Source organism: Solenopsis invicta, chromosome 6 (assembly GCF_016802725.1).
Source record: "Solenopsis invicta isolate M01_SB chromosome 6, UNIL_Sinv_3.0, whole genome shotgun sequence".
Classification (NCBI taxonomy): Eukaryota; Metazoa; Arthropoda; class Insecta; order Hymenoptera; family Formicidae; genus Solenopsis; species Solenopsis invicta.
The window spans coordinates 203,712-224,706 of NC_052669.1; the positions used below are offsets into that span (position 1 = coordinate 203,712).

The 20,995-nt window shown below is 32.3% G+C and overlaps 1 protein-coding gene and 1 long non-coding RNA gene across 4 annotated transcripts in view; one reads left to right on the forward strand and one right to left on the reverse strand.

The window, feature by feature from the left end:
- Nucleotides 1-252: 252 nt before the first annotated feature.
- The window catches only part of LOC105205186 (putative phosphatidate phosphatase), a 55,570-nt gene continuing 34,827 nt past the window's right edge, over nt 253-20,995 (reverse strand). For 2 of the 3 annotated variants that reach the window (XM_039450974.1, XM_026139812.2), the window contains exons 8-9: nt 2,783-2,821; nt 253-428 (exon numbers count right to left, since the gene is read on the reverse strand). In XM_039450974.1, the coding sequence (XP_039306908.1) occupies nt 333-428; nt 2,783-2,821 (135 nt within the window). In that variant the 3' untranslated portion in view covers nt 253-332. The remainder of the gene's footprint in view (nt 429-2,782; nt 2,822-20,995) is intronic. The other variant, XM_011174477.3, reaches the window with a different exon arrangement.
- LOC120358139 lies at nt 4,968-7,278 on the forward strand. Its single transcript, XR_005575076.1, has 2 exons — nt 4,968-5,758; nt 6,915-7,278. It is a non-coding gene; the product is annotated as an uncharacterized LOC120358139 (long non-coding RNA).

Below are 20,995 nucleotides of genomic sequence, written 5' to 3' on the forward strand. Positions count from 1 at the left end.
ACTGAACTTTAGTAATGTAATGATCACTACCATATTACGCTCATAAGCGGAAAACGTGCATGAGATAGCATAATATAAAGGGTCATCTTTTTTTTCTAATCACTCTGCGCATGCACATATAGCCAACATTATTAACACTATATTCATACTCAAAAATTCGCTCGAGTCTTTGAACCACCTGTTTATCTATTTTCAAGAGGTCGAAAACTGCGTTTATTTATATGTAAAAAACATTCAAATATAACATCTAAATTAACAATAACAATAAGATGGAATTAAAATGTATTATGTTAAAGACAGTATACATTGAGTTGATAAATTATGCGAAATCTTTAATTATTATCACGTCTGCGTGTGAAATCTTCCGTGTTTTTATCAACTCCGCCGTACATTTGCATTTTCACTTCTTGCAATGGACTTGATTCATCCTGTAATTAATAGAAATAATGTCATATAATAACAAATTCCTTTTTTTCAACACAGAATACGGTGGAGATAAAATTTTTCAAATTATACTATATCATAAAATGTGTACTTAGCATACGAGAAATGATTAGATTGATGAAATCCATATAAATCAAGTTTTTAAATGTGTGAAAAAGGTATTGAATATTATAGAAACTACACATTAGGCACATTCAGCCGAATAAGCCGTTTAGTAGCTATCGAATGTAATTAGCTCTTACTTTTAAAACCAATAAATCAACGTCGAGATTCAGTGGAAAATCTAATAACGTTGTCCAACTGTTGGGTTTACTGAATGTACTCATTGAATCCATTTCTTATGTGTCTAGTTAAATATAATACACTAATGTAAACGCTAGTAGATTAAAATAGATTCAAAATTAAAAATATGAATCCGTTCGCTATGCCTGCATGTACAAAACTGTAGACTCAAATGAATAGAGATTAGTAATAGCAGATCCTATATATGTATTAATTTTTAAATCAGTTTGCTATTTTGCCTGTCGGGTTCAGACTAAGGATGAGCGAAACAAATCCAATACAGTACTGGACTTTTTCAGGAACTAATGCGAACTTAAGCAACATCGCCATTAAATACTTGTCTACTTTACCAATATCAGTTTTTTCGGAATGACATTTTTACCGTACCGGTAATAATAATGTTAGACAATCGCAATCGACTCAAAGACGATAGACTTTTTAGATTATTTTCAAATTCCCTAAATGTGACAAATTGGCATCTTTCAGAATAATTATTAAATACTAAATAATACAAATAAAAATGTGTTTGTTAAATTTATATTTATTTAAACATTTGAATCGGACACGTTAACGTTTCATACTTTACTGTATTTGGTTAGTTTTTCTTTAGAAAGATAAGACGTAGGAGAAAAGTACTACTGAGATTAATTCTATTCTTTGCTTCGCTATATATGTATATATAATAGGTACATTGAATAACAATACATATGGATGTTAGTTTTATGATCAAAGCAATTTGATCATAAAAACAGGTTACTATAATATAAGTGATAGTCATGTAAATGTCGACAATTATTTAATTTAACCTTCACCATACGTAAGAAAGTTTATTCAGACTGTTTGAGACGACGTATGTATGCCACTTGTTTATATAAAGTTACTCAAATGGACAAATTTACACCGATATTTGTTCGCGCGACCTAATCTATCCTTAAAATGACGTTTTTAACGTTAAAAAGACTACAAATAACATTAGCCCACTGTTTGAGAACTTAAAGTAGACATTTAACAAAACGTTTGCATCATGTAAATTTATGATGTTTACACCGTATAGTTCTAAATAGTTAATTTGATGTCTTTTAACGAGTACTAGAGTTCTCGATATAAAAAAATTTTTTTTTCAAGAGAAGACAATAAAAAAAATAAAATATATATATATCAAATCCGAATAGTTCTCAATAGCATACGATTTCTTTCGACGAATTCTAGAGTTCTCGATGCATTTTAGAAATAGTTTTGTCCCCGCAAAATTAAAACAAATTGAAACTGAAATCTTAAAAATGATATAAAAAAATTAATCGAAACTTCAAAAATATCAGTTGTACATAATTTTCTCATTCGGATTTTTGATAGAATTGTGCGGCGGCTATTCACAACACTCAACAGAAGTTCCAAAACTCTTAAAGAATTTTTCACGACGTCGACCTTGTAGCTTTAAAGTGTGAAAAAATTTTTTACGAGTTCTGTTCTGAAAGACCTGTTGAGTCTCTAAATAGCCGCAGCAGAATTCTATCAAAAATCTTAATTGAGAAAATTAGGTAAAACTAATACTTTTGATGACTAATATTTATATTATATCACTTTTAAGAATTCAATCCCATTTTTTTTTTACATTTTTGGACAGAACTTTTTCTAAAATGTATTGAAAACTTTAGAACTCGTCAAAAGGAATCGTGTATGCTATTCCCAACTATTCGACTTGCATTTTTTTTATGTTTTTTTCTCTTAATCAAAAAAATTCTTTTATATCAAAAACTCTAGTAAAAGACATCAAATTAAGTATGCAGAAAAACTCTATGTTTTCCGGTAATGTTCATAAAAATACGCGCTAACAGATTAATATAATAAGAAGTTTTATTTTACATGCTGAACTATATTTGCATACCAATAAATTGCTGGATGAAAATACTTTCCAGAATTAAATATTGACATTAATCTAGTGTAGCACATCCATTTTAAATGAATTCCTATCAATGGATCTCTATGAATATCTAGAGCAATGGATCTCTATCAATATATTCAACATTACTAGATTAAAATATGATTTGTCACTTACCGATACACGATGCGCAGCAGCAAAATTTTCAACGTCGACCTGAAAAACACAAATAAATATAATTCACATTATAGTAGTATCCGCAGTAAATAATATTGCTGCTAGAATTGAACAAGCTATATGCATTACAATTACAATAAGCTCTTTATTGTATCATCAGTCAACAGTTTCAAATTTGCATACTGACAGAGAATATGTGATATTAAAGCTAGAAACTAGAATATAATTATTTCAAGTCAGACATGCGAAAGCAAACATTATTCTAACTGTAAAAAAAAATGAGATATCGAATGAGCAAGGGCAGGAAGATGAGGGCACGGATCTGAAACTGTTAACTAGTAATAAAATAAAGAACTTATTGCAATTGTAATACCTGTAGCTTACTCAATTCATAACCATGGACCTTAAGGGACTAAGCAAGATTCACTTTTCCTGAAATCTTAAGAAAATGACATGTAATATTAATCAGGATAATTGTACGCTTACAATATTGTTTATTAGAGTAAATATTTTATACAGAAATTTACATGCAAAGCGTTATAAAGTTTTATAATGTAAAATTTTATGAGATTTTAATATCTGTTTTTATACAGGATTTGTTATGTGATAACAACTGCGATACCTGTTCTAGAAAGCAACACGCAACTTAAGTTTACTTTAATAAACAATATTGTAAGCGTACAATCATCCTAATTAATTTTACATGTCATTTTATTAAGATTTCAGGAAAAAAACAAATTTTGCTAAGATCCTTAAGGTCCACGATTATGAATTATTGAGCAAGCTATAGGAGGCATTACAATTGCAACAAGTTCTTCATTTCATCACTAATTTACAGTTACAAACTTGTTCTCACCTTTCTGCCCTCGCCCGTTCAATATCTCATTCTAGTGAGAACAATGTTCGCTTTTGCACATCTGACTTGAAATAATTTAATTCTGGACTCTATCTTTAATATTATGTATTTTCTGTCAGTACACAAATATGGGAACTGTTAACTAGTGGTAAAATAAAAACTTAAAAGTTATCCAAGTTTCTTCCTTCTTTAGATAATTACTTTAAGTGACCACTGTGCCGACAATAAAGTTTAGTTCAAACGATATAATATTATTCTTATTAAATTACATTTACGAGATAAGAGGGAGTTACCACTTATATAAGACACATATGTCAATTAATAAAATAATGCACGTACCGAATTATTCCACGAAGGCCGTCCTGCGCTGACGATGTCTCTTTTTGTTGTTCTTGAATCGCACATTAACGATGAACGCACGATATATTGTTCACTATTTACGATACCGCACTCGCGACGCCGTCGGGGAAGTTAACATCGCGGCAGACGACGAATCTCGAGCGCCAGAAGATCGCGCGGCGTAACATAACCTCTTGACCGGCTAATCGCGGCCGTTGCTAACCCGCAACACGCGCGGACAATTATCATGTTCGCGCTCTCAAACACTGATAAACATACGAATTGAAACTGAAAACAAACAGCCGCGGATTGAAAAATGCGACCGACCGACCGACCGACGGGTTGACGTCGTCGCTAACGCAACGAGCTTCGGTCGAACGGCCCGATATTTTATTCGGCATTCTCGATAATGCGCGAGTAACACACGAGCTCCATTCAGCGAAATGTGTTACGATCGCGGCCGATCAGAAACAATGGAGATTGCGAGGCAAGCGGAGAATCAAGTAACGTACTACACGAGCACGAGACAGCAACGAGACGCGAGCGACAAGCTCGTCGTAATGCTTCACGAAATACGATCTGTATACGATCCTGGTACTCGCTGGTACTCGCGCAGCTACTACACTCGACACATCCGACGTTATATCCGCACAGAACTTCAACATGAGAAACACGTAAGAAGCAGCAGGAAGCACGGAGCATCCGCCGGTCACCGATACAAGCGGGTAGAAGACAAAGCAACATGACGCAGTGCTGCGCAGTGCTGCGCAGTCACTACGCCTTCCGCGACGTTGCGAGTGCTGCGCAGTCACTACGCCTTCCGCGAACGTTGCCGAGGGGCGGCGGACGAGTGCCGTCTTGGCCGCCCGTGGCGCTCGGGCGCGTCCGCCACCGCTCGGCAACGTCGTAGATGGCGTACATGCTGACGTCGCGCCGAGCGCCACGGGCGGCCAAGTCGGCACTCGTTCGCGTCCGCCGCCCCTCGGCAACGTTCGTTGATGGCGTAGTGACTGCGCAGCACTGCGCAGCACTGCGTCATGTTGCTTTGTCTTCTACCCGCTTGTATCGGTGACCGGCGGATGCTCCGTGCTTCCTGCTGCTTCTTACGTGTTTCTCATGTTGAAGTTCTGTGCGGATATAACGTCGGATGTGTCGAGTGTAGTAGCTGCGCGAGTACCAGCGAGTACCAGGATCGTATACAGATCGTATTTCGTGAAGCATTACGACGAGCTTGTCGCTCGCGTCTCGTTGCTGCCTCGTGCTCGTGTAGTACGTTACTTGATTCTCCGCTTGCCTCGCAATCTCCATTGTTTCTGATCGGCCGCGATCGTAACACATTTCGCTGAATGGAGCTCGTGTGTTACTCGCGCATTATCGAGAATGCCGAATAAAATATCGGGCCGTTCGACCGAAGCTCGTTGCGTTAGCGACGACGTCAACCCGTCGGTCGGTCGGTCGGTCGCATTTTTCAATCCGCGGCTGTTTGTTTTCAGTTTCAATTCGTATGTTTATCAGTGTTTGAGAGCGCGAACATGATAATTGTCCGCGCGTGTTGCGGGTTAGCAACGGCCGCGATTAGCCGGTCAAGAGGTTATGTTACGCCGCGCGATCTTCTGGCGCTCGAGATTCGTCGTCTGCCGCGATGTTAACTTCCCCGACGGCGTCGCGAGTGCGGTATCGTAAATAGTGAACAATATATCGTGCGTTCATCGTTAATGTGCGATTCAAGAACAACAAAAAGAGACATCGTCAGCGCAGGACGGCCTTCGTGGAGTAATTCGGTACGTGCATTATTTTATTAATTGACATATGTGTCTTATATAAGTGGTAACTCCCTCTTATCTCGTAAATGTAATTTAATAAGAATAATATTATATCGTTTGAACTAAACTTTATTGTCGGCACAGTGGTCACTTAAAGTAATTATCTAAAGAAGGAAGAAACTTGGATAACTTTTAAGTTTTTATTTTACCACTAGTTAACAGTTCCCATATTTGTGTACTGACAGAAAATACATAATATTAAAGGTAGAGTCCAGAATTAAATTATTTCAAGTCAGATGTGCAAAAGCGAACATTGTTCTCACTAGAATGAGATATTGAACGGGCGAGGGCAGAAAGGTGAGAACAAGTTTGTAACTGTAAATTAGTGATGAAATGAAGAACTTGTTGCAATTGTAATGCCTCCTATAGCTTGCTCAATAATTCATAATCGTGGACCTTAAGGATCTTAGCAAAATTTGTTTTTTTCCTGAAATCTTAATAAAATGACATGTAAAATTAATTAGGATGATTGTACGCTTACAATATTGTTTATTAAAGTAAACTTAAGTTGCGTGTTGCTTTCTAGAACAGGTATCGCAGTTGTTATCACATAACAAATCCTGTATAAAAACAGATATTAAAATCTCATAAAATTTTACATTATAAAACTTTATAACGCTTTGCATGTAAATTTCTGTATAAAATATTTACTCTAATAAACAATATTGTAAGCGTACAATTATCCTGATTAATATTACATGTCATTTTCTTAAGATTTCAGGAAAAGTGAATCTTGCTTAGTCCCTTAAGGTCCATGGTTATGAATTGAGTAAGCTACAGGTATTACAATTGCAATAAGTTCTTTATTTTATTACTAGTTAACAGTTTCAGATCCGTGCCCTCATCTTCCTGCCCTTGCTCATTCGATATCTCATTTTTTTTTACAGTTAGAATAATGTTTGCTTTCGCATGTCTGACTTGAAATAATTATATTCTAGTTTCTAGCTTTAATATCACATATTCTCTGTCAGTATGCAAATTTGAAACTGTTGACTGATGATACAATAAAGAGCTTATTGTAATTGTAATGCATATAGCTTGTTCAATTCTAGCAGCAATATTATTTACTGCGGATACTACTATAATGTGAATTATATTTATTTGTGTTTTTCAGGTCGACGTTGAAAATTTTGCTGCTGCGCATCGTGTATCGGTAAGTGACAAATCATATTTTAATCTAGTAATGTTGAATATATTGATAGAGATCCATTGCTCTAGATATTCATAGAGATCCATTGATAGGAATTCATTTAAAATGGATGTGCTACACTAGATTAATGTCAATATTTAATTCTGGAAAGTATTTTCATCCAGCAATTTATTGGTATGCAAATATACTTCAGCATGTAAAATAAAACTTCTTATTATATTAATCTGTTAGCGCGTATTTTTATGAACATTACCGGAAAACATAGAGTTTTTCTGCATACTTAATTTGATGTCTTTTACCGAGTACTAGAGTTTTTGATATAAAAGAATTTTTTTGATTAAGAGAAAAAAACAAAAAAAATGCAAGTCGAATAGTTGGGAATAGCATACACGATTCCTTTTGACGAGTTCTAAAGTTTTCAATACATTTTAGAAAAAGTTCTGTCCAAAAATGTAAAAAAAAAATGGGATTGAATTCTTAAAAGTGATATAATATAAATATTAGTCATCAAAAGTATTAGTTTTACCTAATTTTCTCAATTAAGATTTTTGATAGAATTCTGCTGCTGCTATTTAGAATACTCAACAGGACTACCAGAACTCATAAAAAATATTTTTACACTTTGAAGCTACAAGGTCGACTTCGTGAAAAATTCTTTAAGAATTTTGGAACTTCTGTTGAGTGTTGTGAATAGCCGCTGCACAATTCAATCAAAAATTTTGATAACTTGAGAACTCTAGAATTTGTCGAAAGAAATCGTATATGTTATTGAGAACTGTTCGGATTTGACATACATTTTTTTCTTTTAATCAAAAAAGTTTTGTTTATATTGAAAATTCTAGTACTTGTTAAAAGACATCAAATTAGCTATTCAGAACTATTCGGTGTAAACATCATAAATCTAAAACTATATTTGTTATTATTTATTTGTTAATTTTATAATCTTGAAATCTGTTTTAAATTTTGAATTTTTCACCATGGCGTTTAAGTTTTTTTTCGCTCTTTTTGCTTTAGAATATGTGTTATTGAAGAAGGATTAGTAAGACTTCGGACATTTACATAAATAGTTTATCAGTCTTTGAGAGATAAATATATGAAATAATTGTTTCCACTTTTGTGATGAATGCTTATTATCCTTGTCAATTTTATTAATAATATGTAAGTACGCACATTTGGCTCGGTTCGTATATTATTTGTTTACCATCATATTCAATCATTGATACAAAAATCTTATCCAGCATTATCAAATAGTTTACTAGATAGTTTACATTTTAGGTCGAAATATACCAGACAAAAATGTAAAATATTTCATAAACTAATGATTTTTTGATAATTCTATCTTAATACTTTTATATAAAAAATAATAGAGGAATTATTATGTAAGAAGTATTTTACTTTTAAAAATGACAATTACCTTCATATAACTTTCAAAAATAATTTTTTTTTAATTGATCAACCATTATTTGTCCCCCTTCAGACAATACAATTTTTGTCCTAAAGTATTTTTTTATAAAATGTTTTCTTCACAAAGTATTCGAATCTTTTTATTTAAGGGATTGATATAAAAGGGCTTTACATAAACCTGGACGCACCAAAATAGCCCTGTATATTCCTGAAGCTTTTTCTCCGAAAATATTAAGATTATCGAAGAGTTGGTACCAATCTTTTATACCAAGTTTTCATAGTTCTCAGCATTATTACATAATGCCATTCAGTAATAAAAAGTATTGGTGTGTGTGAAGCTGGCACATCACTTGGTGGAAAATCACTAAACATTGACAGTTCTGAGTTTATTTTCAATAGTTCTACAGTTCCTGATAGATAAAACAAATAGTTCTGGCCTTTAAAGCGAAAAAAACGCATAGGACAAAGTGAGGTGCCAGGTTCACGCAGCACCTCAGTTTGTGCTGCGTCATTTTCCAGACCGAATTCTTGTAGGATTTTAAAAGATCTATAGTTCTAGATGAGTTCTAGAAAGAGTTCCAGCGTTTAACATAGTTTATTTTTTTTTTAAATTATAAAACATTTATGTTATAATATTACATAATAGAGTTCCATGTACGAAAAAATATTTTTCCTACAGTTCTCAACATACCAAAGCGCGTTCCAAAGAGTTCCGGGCGATTCCGATATTAGTTAATTAACAAAAAATTAATAACTGCCAAAAAACCGATTTTCCGCACATATAGGTGAGGTGCTGGTCTTTTTCGAAGAGTTCTGTGTACGAAAAAATATTTTTCCTACAGTTCTCAACATATTAAAGCGCGTTCCGAAGAGTTCCGGGCGATTGCATAATTTATTAGTTAATAATAAATTGTTAACTCCCGACAAATACGTATTTTGTCATATATGGGTGAGACGCTGGTCTTTATTCGAGAGTTCCGTGTACAAAAAAATATTTTTCCAATAGTTCTTAATGTAACAAAGCGCCTTCCGAAGAGTTCCGGTCGATTGCATAATTTATTAGTTAATAATATTTATTAGTTAATAATAAATTATGCAATCGACCGGAACTCTTCGGAAGGCGCTTTGTTACGTTAAGAACTATTGAAAAAATATTTTATGGTACACAGAACTCTCGAATAAAGACCAGCGTCTCACCCATATATGAGAAAATACGTATTTGGCGGGAGTTAACAATTTATTATTAACTAATAAATTATGCAATCGCCCGGAACTCTTCGGAACGCGCTTTAATATGTTGAGAACTGTAGGAAAAATATTTTTTCGTACACAGAACTCTTCGAAAAAGACCAGCACCTCACCTATATGTGCGGAAAATCGGCTTTTTCGGGAGTTATTAATTTTTTGTTAATTAACTAATATCGGAATCGCCCGGTACTCTTCGGAACGCGCTTTGGTATGTTGAGAATTGTAGGAAAAATATTTTTTCGTACACAGAACTCTTTGAAAAAGTCCAGCACCTCACCTATATGTGCGGAAAATCGGCTTTTTCGGGAGTTATTAATTTTTTGTTAATTAACTAATATCGGAATCGCCCGGAACTCTTCGGAACGCGCTTTGGTATGTTGAGAACTGTAGGAAAAATATTTTTTCGTACACAGAACTCTTCGAAAAAGACCAGCACCTCACCTATATGTGCGGAAAATCGGTTTTTTTGGCAGTTATTAATTTTTGTTAATTAACTAATATTGGAATCGCCCGGAACTCTTCGGAACGCGCTTTGGTATGTTGAGAACTGTAGGAAAAATATTTTTTCGTACACAGAACTCTTCGAAAAAGTCCAGCACCTCACCTATATGTGCGGAAAATCGGCTTTTTCGGGAGTTATTAATTTTTTGTTAATTAACTGATATCGGAATCGCCCGGAACTCTTCGGAACGCGCTTTAATATGTTGAGAACTGTAGGAAAAATATTTTTTCGTACACAGAACTCTTCGAAAAAGACCAGCACCTCACCTATATGTGCGGAAAATCGGCTGTTTCGGGAGTTATTAATTTTTTGTTAATTAACTAATATCGGAATCGCCCGGAACTCTTCGGAACGCGCTTTAATATGTTGAGAACTGTAGGAAAAATATTTTTTCGTACACAGAACTCTTCGAAAAAGACCAGCACCTCACCTATATGTGCGGAAAATCGGCTTTTTCGGGAGTTATTAATTTTTTGTTAATTAACTAATATCGGAATCGCCCGGTACTCTTCGGAACGCGCTTTGGTATGTTGAGAATTGTAGGAAAAATATTTTTTCGTACACAGAACTCTTTGAAAAAGTCCAGCACCTCACCTATATGTGCGGAAAATCGGCTTTTTCGGGAGTTATTAATTTTTTGTTAATTAACTAATATCGGAATCGCCCGGAACTCTTCGGAACGCGCTTTGGTATGTTGAGAACTGTAGGAAAAATATTTTTTCGTACACAGAACTCTTCGAAAAAGACCAGCACCTCACCTATATGTGCGGAAAATCGGTTTTTTTGGCAGTTATTAATTTTTGTTAATTAACTAATATTGGAATCGCCCGGAACTCTTCGGAACGCGCTTTGGTATGTTGAGAACTGTAGGAAAAATATTTTTTCGTACACAGAACTCTTCGAAAAAGTCCAGCACCTCACCTATATGTGCGGAAAATCGGCTTTTTCGGGAGTTATTAATTTTTTGTTAATTAACTAATATCGGAATCGCCCGGAACTCTTCGGAACGCGCTTTAATATGTTGAGAACTGTAGGAAAAATATTTTTTCGTACACAGAACTCTTCGAAAAAGACCAGCACCTCACCTATATGTGCGGAAAATCGGCTTTTTCGGGAGTTATTAATTTTTTGTTAATTAACTAATATCGGAATCGCCCGGAACTCTTCGGAACGCGCTTTGGTATGTTGAGAACTGTAGGAAAAATATTTTTTCGTACACAGAACTCTTCGAAAAAGTCCAGCACCTCACCTATATGTGCGGAAAATCGGCTTTTTCGGGAGTTATTAATTTTTTGTTAATTAACTAATATCGGAATCGCCCGGAACTCTTCGGAACGCGCTTTAATATGTTGAGAACTGTAGGAAAAATATTTTTTCGTACACAGAACTCTTCGAAAAAGACCAGCACCTCACCTATATGTGCGGAAAATCGGCTTTTTCGGGAGTTATTAATTTTTTGTTAATTAACTAATATCGGAATCGCCCGGAACTCTTCGGAACGCGCTTTGGTATGTTGAGAACTGTAGGAAAAATATTTTTTCGTACACAGAACTCTTCGAAAAGGACCAGCACCTCACCTATATGTGCGGAAAATCGGCTTTTTCGGGAGTTATTAATTTTTTGTTAATTAACTAATATCGGAATCGCCCGGTACTCTTCGGAACGCGCTTTGGTATGTTGAGAACTGTAGGAAAAATATTTTTTCGTACACAGAACTCTTTGAAAAAGTCCAGCACCTCACCTATATGTGCGGAAAATCGGCTTTTTCGGGAGTTATTAATTTTTTGTTAATTAACTAATATCGGAATCGCCCGGAACTCTTCGGAACGCGCTTTGGTATGTTGAGAACTGTAGGAAAAATATTTTTTCGTACACAGAACTCTTCGAAAAAGTCCAGCACCTCACCTATATGTGCGGAAAATCGGCTTTTTCGGGAGTTATTAATTTTTTGTTAATTAACTAATATCGGAATCGCCCGGAACTCTTCGGAACGCCCTTTAATATGTTGAGAACTGTAGGAAAAATATTTTTTCGTACACAGAACTCTTCGAAAAAGACCAACCCCTCACCTATATGTGCGGAAAATCGGCTTTTTCGGGAGTTATTAATTTTTTGTTAATTAACTAATATCGGAATCGCCCGGAACTCTTCGGAACGCGCTTTGGTATGTTGAGAACTGTAGGAAAAATATTTTTTCGTACACAGAACTCTTCGAAAAAGTCCAGCACCTCACCTATATGTGCGGAAAATCGGCTTTTTCGGGAGTTATTAATTTTTTGTTAATTAACTAATATCGGAATCGCCCGGAACTCTTCGGAACGCGCTTTGGTATGTTGAGAACTGTAGGAAAAATATTTTTTCGTACACAGAACTCTTCGAAAAGGACCAGCACCTCACCTATATGTGCGGAAAATCGGCTTTTTCGGGAGTTATTAATTTTTTGTTAATTAACTAATATCGGAATCGCCCGGTACTCTTCGGAACGCGCTTTGGTATGTTGAGAACTGTAGGAAAAATATTTTTTCGTACACAGAACTCTTTGAAAAAGTCCAGCACCTCACCTATATGTGCGGAAAATCGGCTTTTTCGGGAGTTATTAATTTTTTGTTAATTAACTAATATCGGAATCGCCCGGAACTCTTCGGAACGCGCTTTGGTATGTTGAGAACTGTAGGAAAAATATTTTTTCGTACACAGAACTCTTCGAAAAAGACCAGCACCTCACCTATATGTGCGGAAAATCGGTTTTTTTGGCAGTTATTAATTTTTGTTAATTAACTAATATTGGAATCGCCCGGAACTCTTCGGAACGCGCTTTGGTATGTTGAGAACTGTAGGAAAAATATTTTTTCGTACACAGAACTCTTCGAAAAAGTCCAGCACCTCACCTATATGTGCGGAAAATCGGCTTTTTCGGGAGTTATTAATTTTTTGTTAATTAACTAATATCGGAATCGCCCGGAACTCTTCGGAACGCGCTTTAATATGTTGAGAACTGTAGGAAAAATATTTTTTCGTACACAGAACTCTTCGAAAAAGACCAGCACCTCACCTATATGTGCGGAAAATCGGCTGTTTCGGGAGTTATTAATTTTTTGTTAATTAACTGATATCGGAATCGCCCGGAACTCTTCGGAACGCGCTTTAATATGTTGAGAACTGTAGGAAAAATATTTTTTCGTACACGGAACTCTATTATATAATATTATAACATAAATGTTTTATAATAATTAAAAAAAAAAAAAATAAACTATGTTAAACGCTGGAACTCTTTCTAGAACTTATCTAGAACTATAGATCTTTTAAAATCCTACAAGAATTCGGTCTGGAAAATGTAGGACAAACTGAGGTGCTGCGTGAACCTGGCACCTCACTTTGTCCTATGCGTTTTTTTCGCTTTAAAGGCCAGAACTATTTGTTTTATCTATCAGGAACTGTAGAACTATTGAAAATAAATCCAGAACTGTCAATGTTTAGTGATTTTCCACCAAATGATGTGCCAGCTTCACACACACAAAATATTGTAGTATAAAGCTATAAATAAAAATTCGGTTAACAGAACGACGAATTAATAAAAATTAGCAAAGAAAATACTAATTTTCTTTTTATATTTTTATCGTTGAAATTATCGTAAATACAATTCTTCTTTTTTGATTTGTTATAATCTTCTAGTTTACAACATTTAACATTCTCACATATTTATTAATTTTAAGATAATCGTTGTGTTACATATTACACGAAAATAGAAAATAGAAATGCTAAGTTTAGGAAATAAGATGTTAAAGCAAATTGGAGCGCGATACCGTAGCAGGATGCGAGGATAAAGGATCGGCAGGAGCAGTCAGTCAACCACGAGAAAGCAAGCTAGCATCAATATCGTTCTCCACAAATCTGCAAGCTTGTAAAAAGTTGTTAGACTAATAAACCACAGTTATTCATACAAATACATAACACAACACTGGTTTTTGTTTAACTTGTAAAAATGATCGTTGCAATTGGAAGGTCAGGTCTGATTCGAGTTATATTGTATAGCCGTCATGTGTATAGAAATTCTATCACAGTGATGAACACAACTATACTAAATCGACTAAACGACTCGTTTAAACATTAATCACAAGTAACAGTGAAAGGTGCGCTGGCTTTACAATTTGGCTTATCCCACGACGATCGCAGTAGTCGGCAGGAACGCTTTTTTCAAAGGTGTGAATGTAAATTAAGGACACAATACGATGCGTGATTCATAACTCAATAATTTATTTGCACTATACAGCATTTACTAGTAATGTTTGTGGGGCTTCGCGAATATGATTTTTAATATAAAATACAATATAAAAGAAATGACAATGAGACGAGTTTCGTGTGTAATTAATGTTTTTACAGGAATCATAATACAATATGATATCATAATATATATATTTCGATGTACGTTTGACAAATGTATAAAGTTCAGCTCACTAAAAATTAGATCGCAAATTATAAAATAAATATATTAATTATGTAAACATTTCGATCTTAAGCAATATAATCCCATTCAAGATTTTCAGTTTTATTTATACTATTTCTTTACAAATATATAATCTATCATGTGTATATTATCATATAAATAAAGAGAAACAATTGATCGACCGAATTGATATAATTCATAATAAATGTTAATAGCCTACATTGTACTAACTATAGACTTAATATTAAATAGAATGTCCAATAAATTTTTCAACTTTAACTCTTTATGGTTACACTTCATAAAAGTTACACAATGGTCACTCTGGTTCAAAATGGCTCAAACTGTTTGAAAAATGTTATCAAATTAATAGTAATGGTTATATTAACTTAAAAAAATTATGGTATAGTTTGAACTTTTAAAAAAATAAAACAGTGACGTTGTAGTAAAAAATTTAATTTTAACATAAAAAAATTTAATGTTAACATTTAAAAAAGTCGTGAACATGTTAACTTGGAAAAAAATGAGCTTTTTTACTTAAAAAATTACAACTTTTTAAAATTTTTAAATACATTTTAGCCTAATACTCTTGAGATAGTGTTGTTTAAATAAAAATAGTATGATTATACGCATTCAAAGAAGGTACTTATTTTGAAGATTGAAAATGATTGTTTTTTTGGATGTAAAAAAGATGTTCGTGTAAAAGCCAATTTATTACAAACTTTTATTGTTTAAAAAATAGTTACTATTATAAATATTCAAGTAAATGTTTTAGTAAATATTAAAATAAATATAAATAAAAAATATATAAAAATATATACGAGTTCTGTTCAAAAGGCATCTGACCTATAAATACATCTTTGTATCTAGGTGTGCTATTGTAAAAAACAGGTATCACACAGGAAAGAGAAACATTCATGAGTGCCTCTAACAAGTGGCAAGATCAATAACAATACAGTTGTGTAAATCTAAACTAGTGAGCGTCGCATTTTATAATAACTAAACAAAATTTGTTCCATTCGGCTGCTAATAAAAAATCAGAAAGATTATCGAATGGAAGTTGCTCAGGACAACTTACAGTTAATCAGAAACAATCCTGAAATGTTCAAGAGACTCATTATAGTCATTACCGATGATGAAAAAGATTTGAAGACAGAGGATACAAAACAAAATGTGACGAGACTGTTGGCTATTCCGAAAACTGATTTTAAGAAGTAGCAGTATCGCTAGGAGAAAGTTATGGCTTTCAATAGGGAGTATTTTAAAAGAGACATCATCAATATTGACCAAGATTAATTCTTTCTCTTGCAGTACAGGGTCGGACACTTTCGGGGCAGACCTCATATAAAAAATTATCTAAATTAATTAAGCTTCAATTTAATTAAATAATTACAATTTTATTACCAAAATTTTTTTCAACTTTGCTCAAACCGAAATAACAATTGAATAATTAGTATAATGCCAACATATAAAGTACATCAAGACTACACACACGCACACGCACACGCACGCACGCACGCACGCACGCACGCACGCACGCACGCACACACAAAGTGTTGGAAAAGTGCTGAAATTTCCTAATGTTAATGGAAACTAAACATTTGAAAAAATTGTTTCAGGCAAAAGTTGTAGAATTTAAAGTGGCGCATTAGACAAAAATATTAATGTGACTTTGGCTAGTGCTATTAAGGTTACGTAAAAATTACTTTCAAATTTTCAAATGTGCATTTGCGCGTGTATATGTTTGTATATTTAGAGTAAATGCATAAATTTGAAGTTTCTATAGATTGACGCATTGTCATAGTGTTGGCGGACAGCAATTTGAACATTTACTTTTTATACAAATTCATATATACTCTATTCACTGAGAGAAACCAAATCGGTCTACGTATATGGAGAGCATAGTGAAGAGAATAAAGCACGCTACTTACAATTAGTACCATATATGTAAATACAGTATGCTAGGGCTTAGGTTATTATAAAAAGAATTTATTGATTACTTATATATTTTATTACAGGAGAGAAAAATAATTAAAATGGTCAAAGTTGGTAGAGAACGGGAACCTTTAAAACCTATGCAGTTATCACGCTGAGAGACCATACATTCATTAAAAAACAGCTTATTTACTAACGAAATGTCGAGAACTTTTTCAAAAATAGATTATTTGAACGCAAATAAACTAGATTATTTGAACGCTTTGCAAAACCAACCACATATAACGCGTATATTCGATAGTGATTCCTTCATTCGAATCGTGCGATACCTCGTCTTAACTTGTCATCCTGTTTTGCCTTACTTTCCTCTAATATGGAGTGACAAATCACGGAGTCTTTATCTCTGCTGACACACACGTACGCGCGTACATACAAAATGTATAAATCCAAGCAGATCTGAATATTTATTTGCTGATGCTGAACAAAATCCAAGCAGCCTCCACACGATATATTATTTCACATTTAAGCAGATTATTTGGACAGGATTAAAAATTGCGATTCAAATTTGATCAAATATGATTATTAAACCTGCAAAAATCCATCCAATTTTGGATTGTTTACAATGTTTTTAAATTAACAATAATTATATAACTTTAAACAATTTAATACATTTCATATTTCTGTAATATATATATTATTATAATTTTAATATCTCTTTAATACATATATAACACAGTGTATACAGTGTACAGTACGTATTTAACTTGCGATTCATCGGCAGCAGCTTCTATATTATATATATATATATATATATATATATATATATATATATATATATTTATTATATATATATATATATATATATATATATATATATATATATATAGACAATCAAAGGTATAATAATTGCTATGTAATCTGTTGACAGTAATTATTACATGAACAGTAATACTCCTAGTAATAACCACAAGGGTATAATATCCGCCGTGTAATTCGCTCGTAGTCACTAACTATGTGAGCAGTAATACTCCCAGTAATAACTACATATCCGGCATTCGGTTTTTTGTCCGTAACAACTAGATCACACTGACATTTTTGTCTAATACGTGACTTTAAAAACTCTACAACTTTTGTATGGAATATTTCTTTCGGAAATGCTTAGTTTCCGAAATATTAAGAAGCTCCGATATTTTTTGGACACCCTGTACACACACACACACACACACACACACACACATCACATCACATCACATGCACGCGCGCGAAATTTATATACATAAGCTGATGTGTATAAATACAATTTGTCATAAAATAAATAAAATACATGTGGCATGTCCAAACATCTGGATTTTGTATGTCATTACTATCGAATACTTTCAATTAAATTATGACGAATCACTGTCGTATACTTAGTTAGAACTATAAAGCACCATATACCATATATTAGATTACATTAATTAAATATATTTCAGGATTACGATTACATACACTGATATAAAAATTTTAATGAAATTTCAATTTAAAGACGTTTTTCATTAAAAGTGATATTTCAATTTATATACAATGACATTTTAATTCTATTTCACTAAAAAGATTTCTACACCTAATTAATAAGAAATGGATGATATTTTAAAGACTAATAAAAATGTAATAAAATTTTAATGAAAAATTATTAATACTATTTAATGAAAAAATAAGGAAATTTTATTGAAGTTGTAACGAATTTTTTATGTGAAAGCGTAACAAAAAAAATGCAGATATTTCGAAATAACTATAGTTTTAAAGACTTGGAAAGAAACCGGGGTTTTTTTCCAATTTTTCCGCGAATTTTTTCAGTTTTTTTGCAAGGGTAGAAAAATTCATTGAAAAAATTCATGTGCGTTTGTAAACCATTCGCTTTTTCCCGTAAAGACATGATTGCCTACATTTAATTGGAGTTAAAGTTAATATATTATATCCCACAAGTCTGAAAGATGTAAAGACGCCCAAAAGACGTTCAAGAAATATCTTTATAACGTCTTTTGGACTTTTGTGCGTCAAAGACGTTATTAAAAAATATATTATCTTGAAGGAATTACAATAAATACGTTATGAATACGTATATATTATCAAAACACCGCGTAAAAGGAATGAGTTCGAAACACTTTTCAAAATTAAAAAAATTTTATAACGTACTAATATTTACTACTGTGATGGAAAACGTAATTAATTTTACAATTTTTTGTGAAAACAGAAATATGAGTACGTTATAAAATTAAATAATTGAAAAGTGTTAAAATCATTCTGTTTTACGATATGTGATTAATTAACCCTAGCTTATTACACTTGTTTTTGAGTCTGTCGCTACACTCCGATCCATGAGATGGACAGGAAATAGAAGAAAATAAATATTTTCGCAAAAATATGATTACATAACTTTCTGGATCATAATATAATGGATATAAAAAATTAGGTAGTATGTCAGTTACTACCAAATAGAATTTTTCGCAAATCAAAATTTTTCTCGTTTTTTTCAGCAATTTAAACAAAGCAGTTTTTTTAACTATAGTAATAACAAATTAATTACATTTAGTTAAAATTATAATAAATTTTTATAAAATTACAATGAAAAAGTGTACATACTCTGTATTAACAGTTATAGTTTATGACAGATGTCATAAACTGTTATGACAAATGTCATTAACTTAACTGTATTAACAGTTAAGTTAATGACATTTTATTGAAGTTGTAATGAATTTTTTGAAATTTTATTTCAATGAAATCACTGATCAAAATGTTCCCAAATAAATGTAAAATTCAACTAAGTATCATTGAAATTTCATCAAAATTTTATTAAAACTTCATTAAAATTTTTCTATCGAGGAATATATATTTTCACTATATTTACGCAATTAATGTCGTAAAGAGTCATATAGAAAGTTGACCTATGGCAGTTATTCCTAAATATTAGAATCTATCTCTCTTCATCTCTTCTTGTAATCAACCAATATTTAAAAAATGACCTGGTAATAAATTTATCGAAATTGAAAGTAAATGAATTGTCCTAGCAAAAATTAAATGGACTAAAAAAGATTAATACGAATTTATTTCGCAGATCATAATAATTAATGTCCTAATTGTTGGAATGAGAAATTTGATCTTCGAAACGGTCAAGGTCTTTAACCTTTTTTATCGCTCGTCGTCGAAGCGAAAAGACGAAAACCTATGTAGAGCAGTACAATTATATCTCTTTTCACCCCTTAACATAGGGGAGAGGGGCGTGTGGGGGAGGGGGGTGACCCTCGTTTCGTGTGAAAAATTAAAAACCCGTGTGAAATAGTAATTAAAAAATAATAAATAAACCTTTCTATTTTTTAAAGGTTAACGAGGTTAACAAGGTTAATATTTTTTATATATTTTTATTTTGTCTTAAAAACTAGTTTTATCATATGATTCGCAAAAAATCCCTTTAAGAGCTTCCATTTTAATCCTAAATAAAACTTTTGATAAAGTTTCATTAAAATCAGAGGTAAATCGTCTTCGAAACTCTATTATTTAATACAATTTATATATAATATAATTTACTATAGAATACAATATTGTTATTTAATACTTAAGCGGATGCGTAGGGGTCAAGATTAATCCAGACGCACAAATAAATATTTCTCCGTTTCACTTTTGTTTGCAATATTTTCCTTCTACATTTTGATCTAAACTTTTACCAAATAATATCAATAGCTCGAATATTTTAGCTATAAGCAGCAATTCTTTTATATCTTGGATCAATTTGACCCCCAGGCAACTAAATACGTAACTTACCGCGCAATTCAGCGCATTACTTAAAAATTTATTTTTAATTTTCATTTTTTTAGATAATTTTTATTTTTCTTTTAATTTTTTCGATATAAATATATATTTTATTTTCTACATTGATAAATTTCATTTTTAATAAATAAATGATAATTGTTATATCTAAATATTTTTTTAATAATATAAAAAATGTTGATCAATATTTTCAGGATTTTTGGAATAATATCCTCTAAAAAATTAATATACGAGGTTCATGTACTAATCATGTACTTATAAAATAATATAATACAATATTACGTCACTTTCTGAATTATTATTAGCTTTAAACAACTATGTTATTTAAATAATACTCATATATTTTTCTATTTATTCTTGTACTTCAAGTGTAATGATAACTGAAATTTATTTGATAATTTTAAGTGCCTGCATTTATTGATTAATTTGAAAGCTTTGAATTTATTAGTCAAAATATTGCGTAAAGAAATATTTTTAAAAATATATAGCTTTTTTATATTTCTAATTCTTGCGAATTATTATTTCATGCTTAAAATATGTATCATTTTATAATTACTTATAAATAAAAATAAAAAATTTTGTTTATATATAAAATGTAAATAAATTAAAATATGAGTCAAATTGACCCCCACGCGACCATTATCATTAAAAATCAGGTACCCGCTTAAGTATTAAAGCAATAAATATTTATTGATTCTTTTAAACTAAACT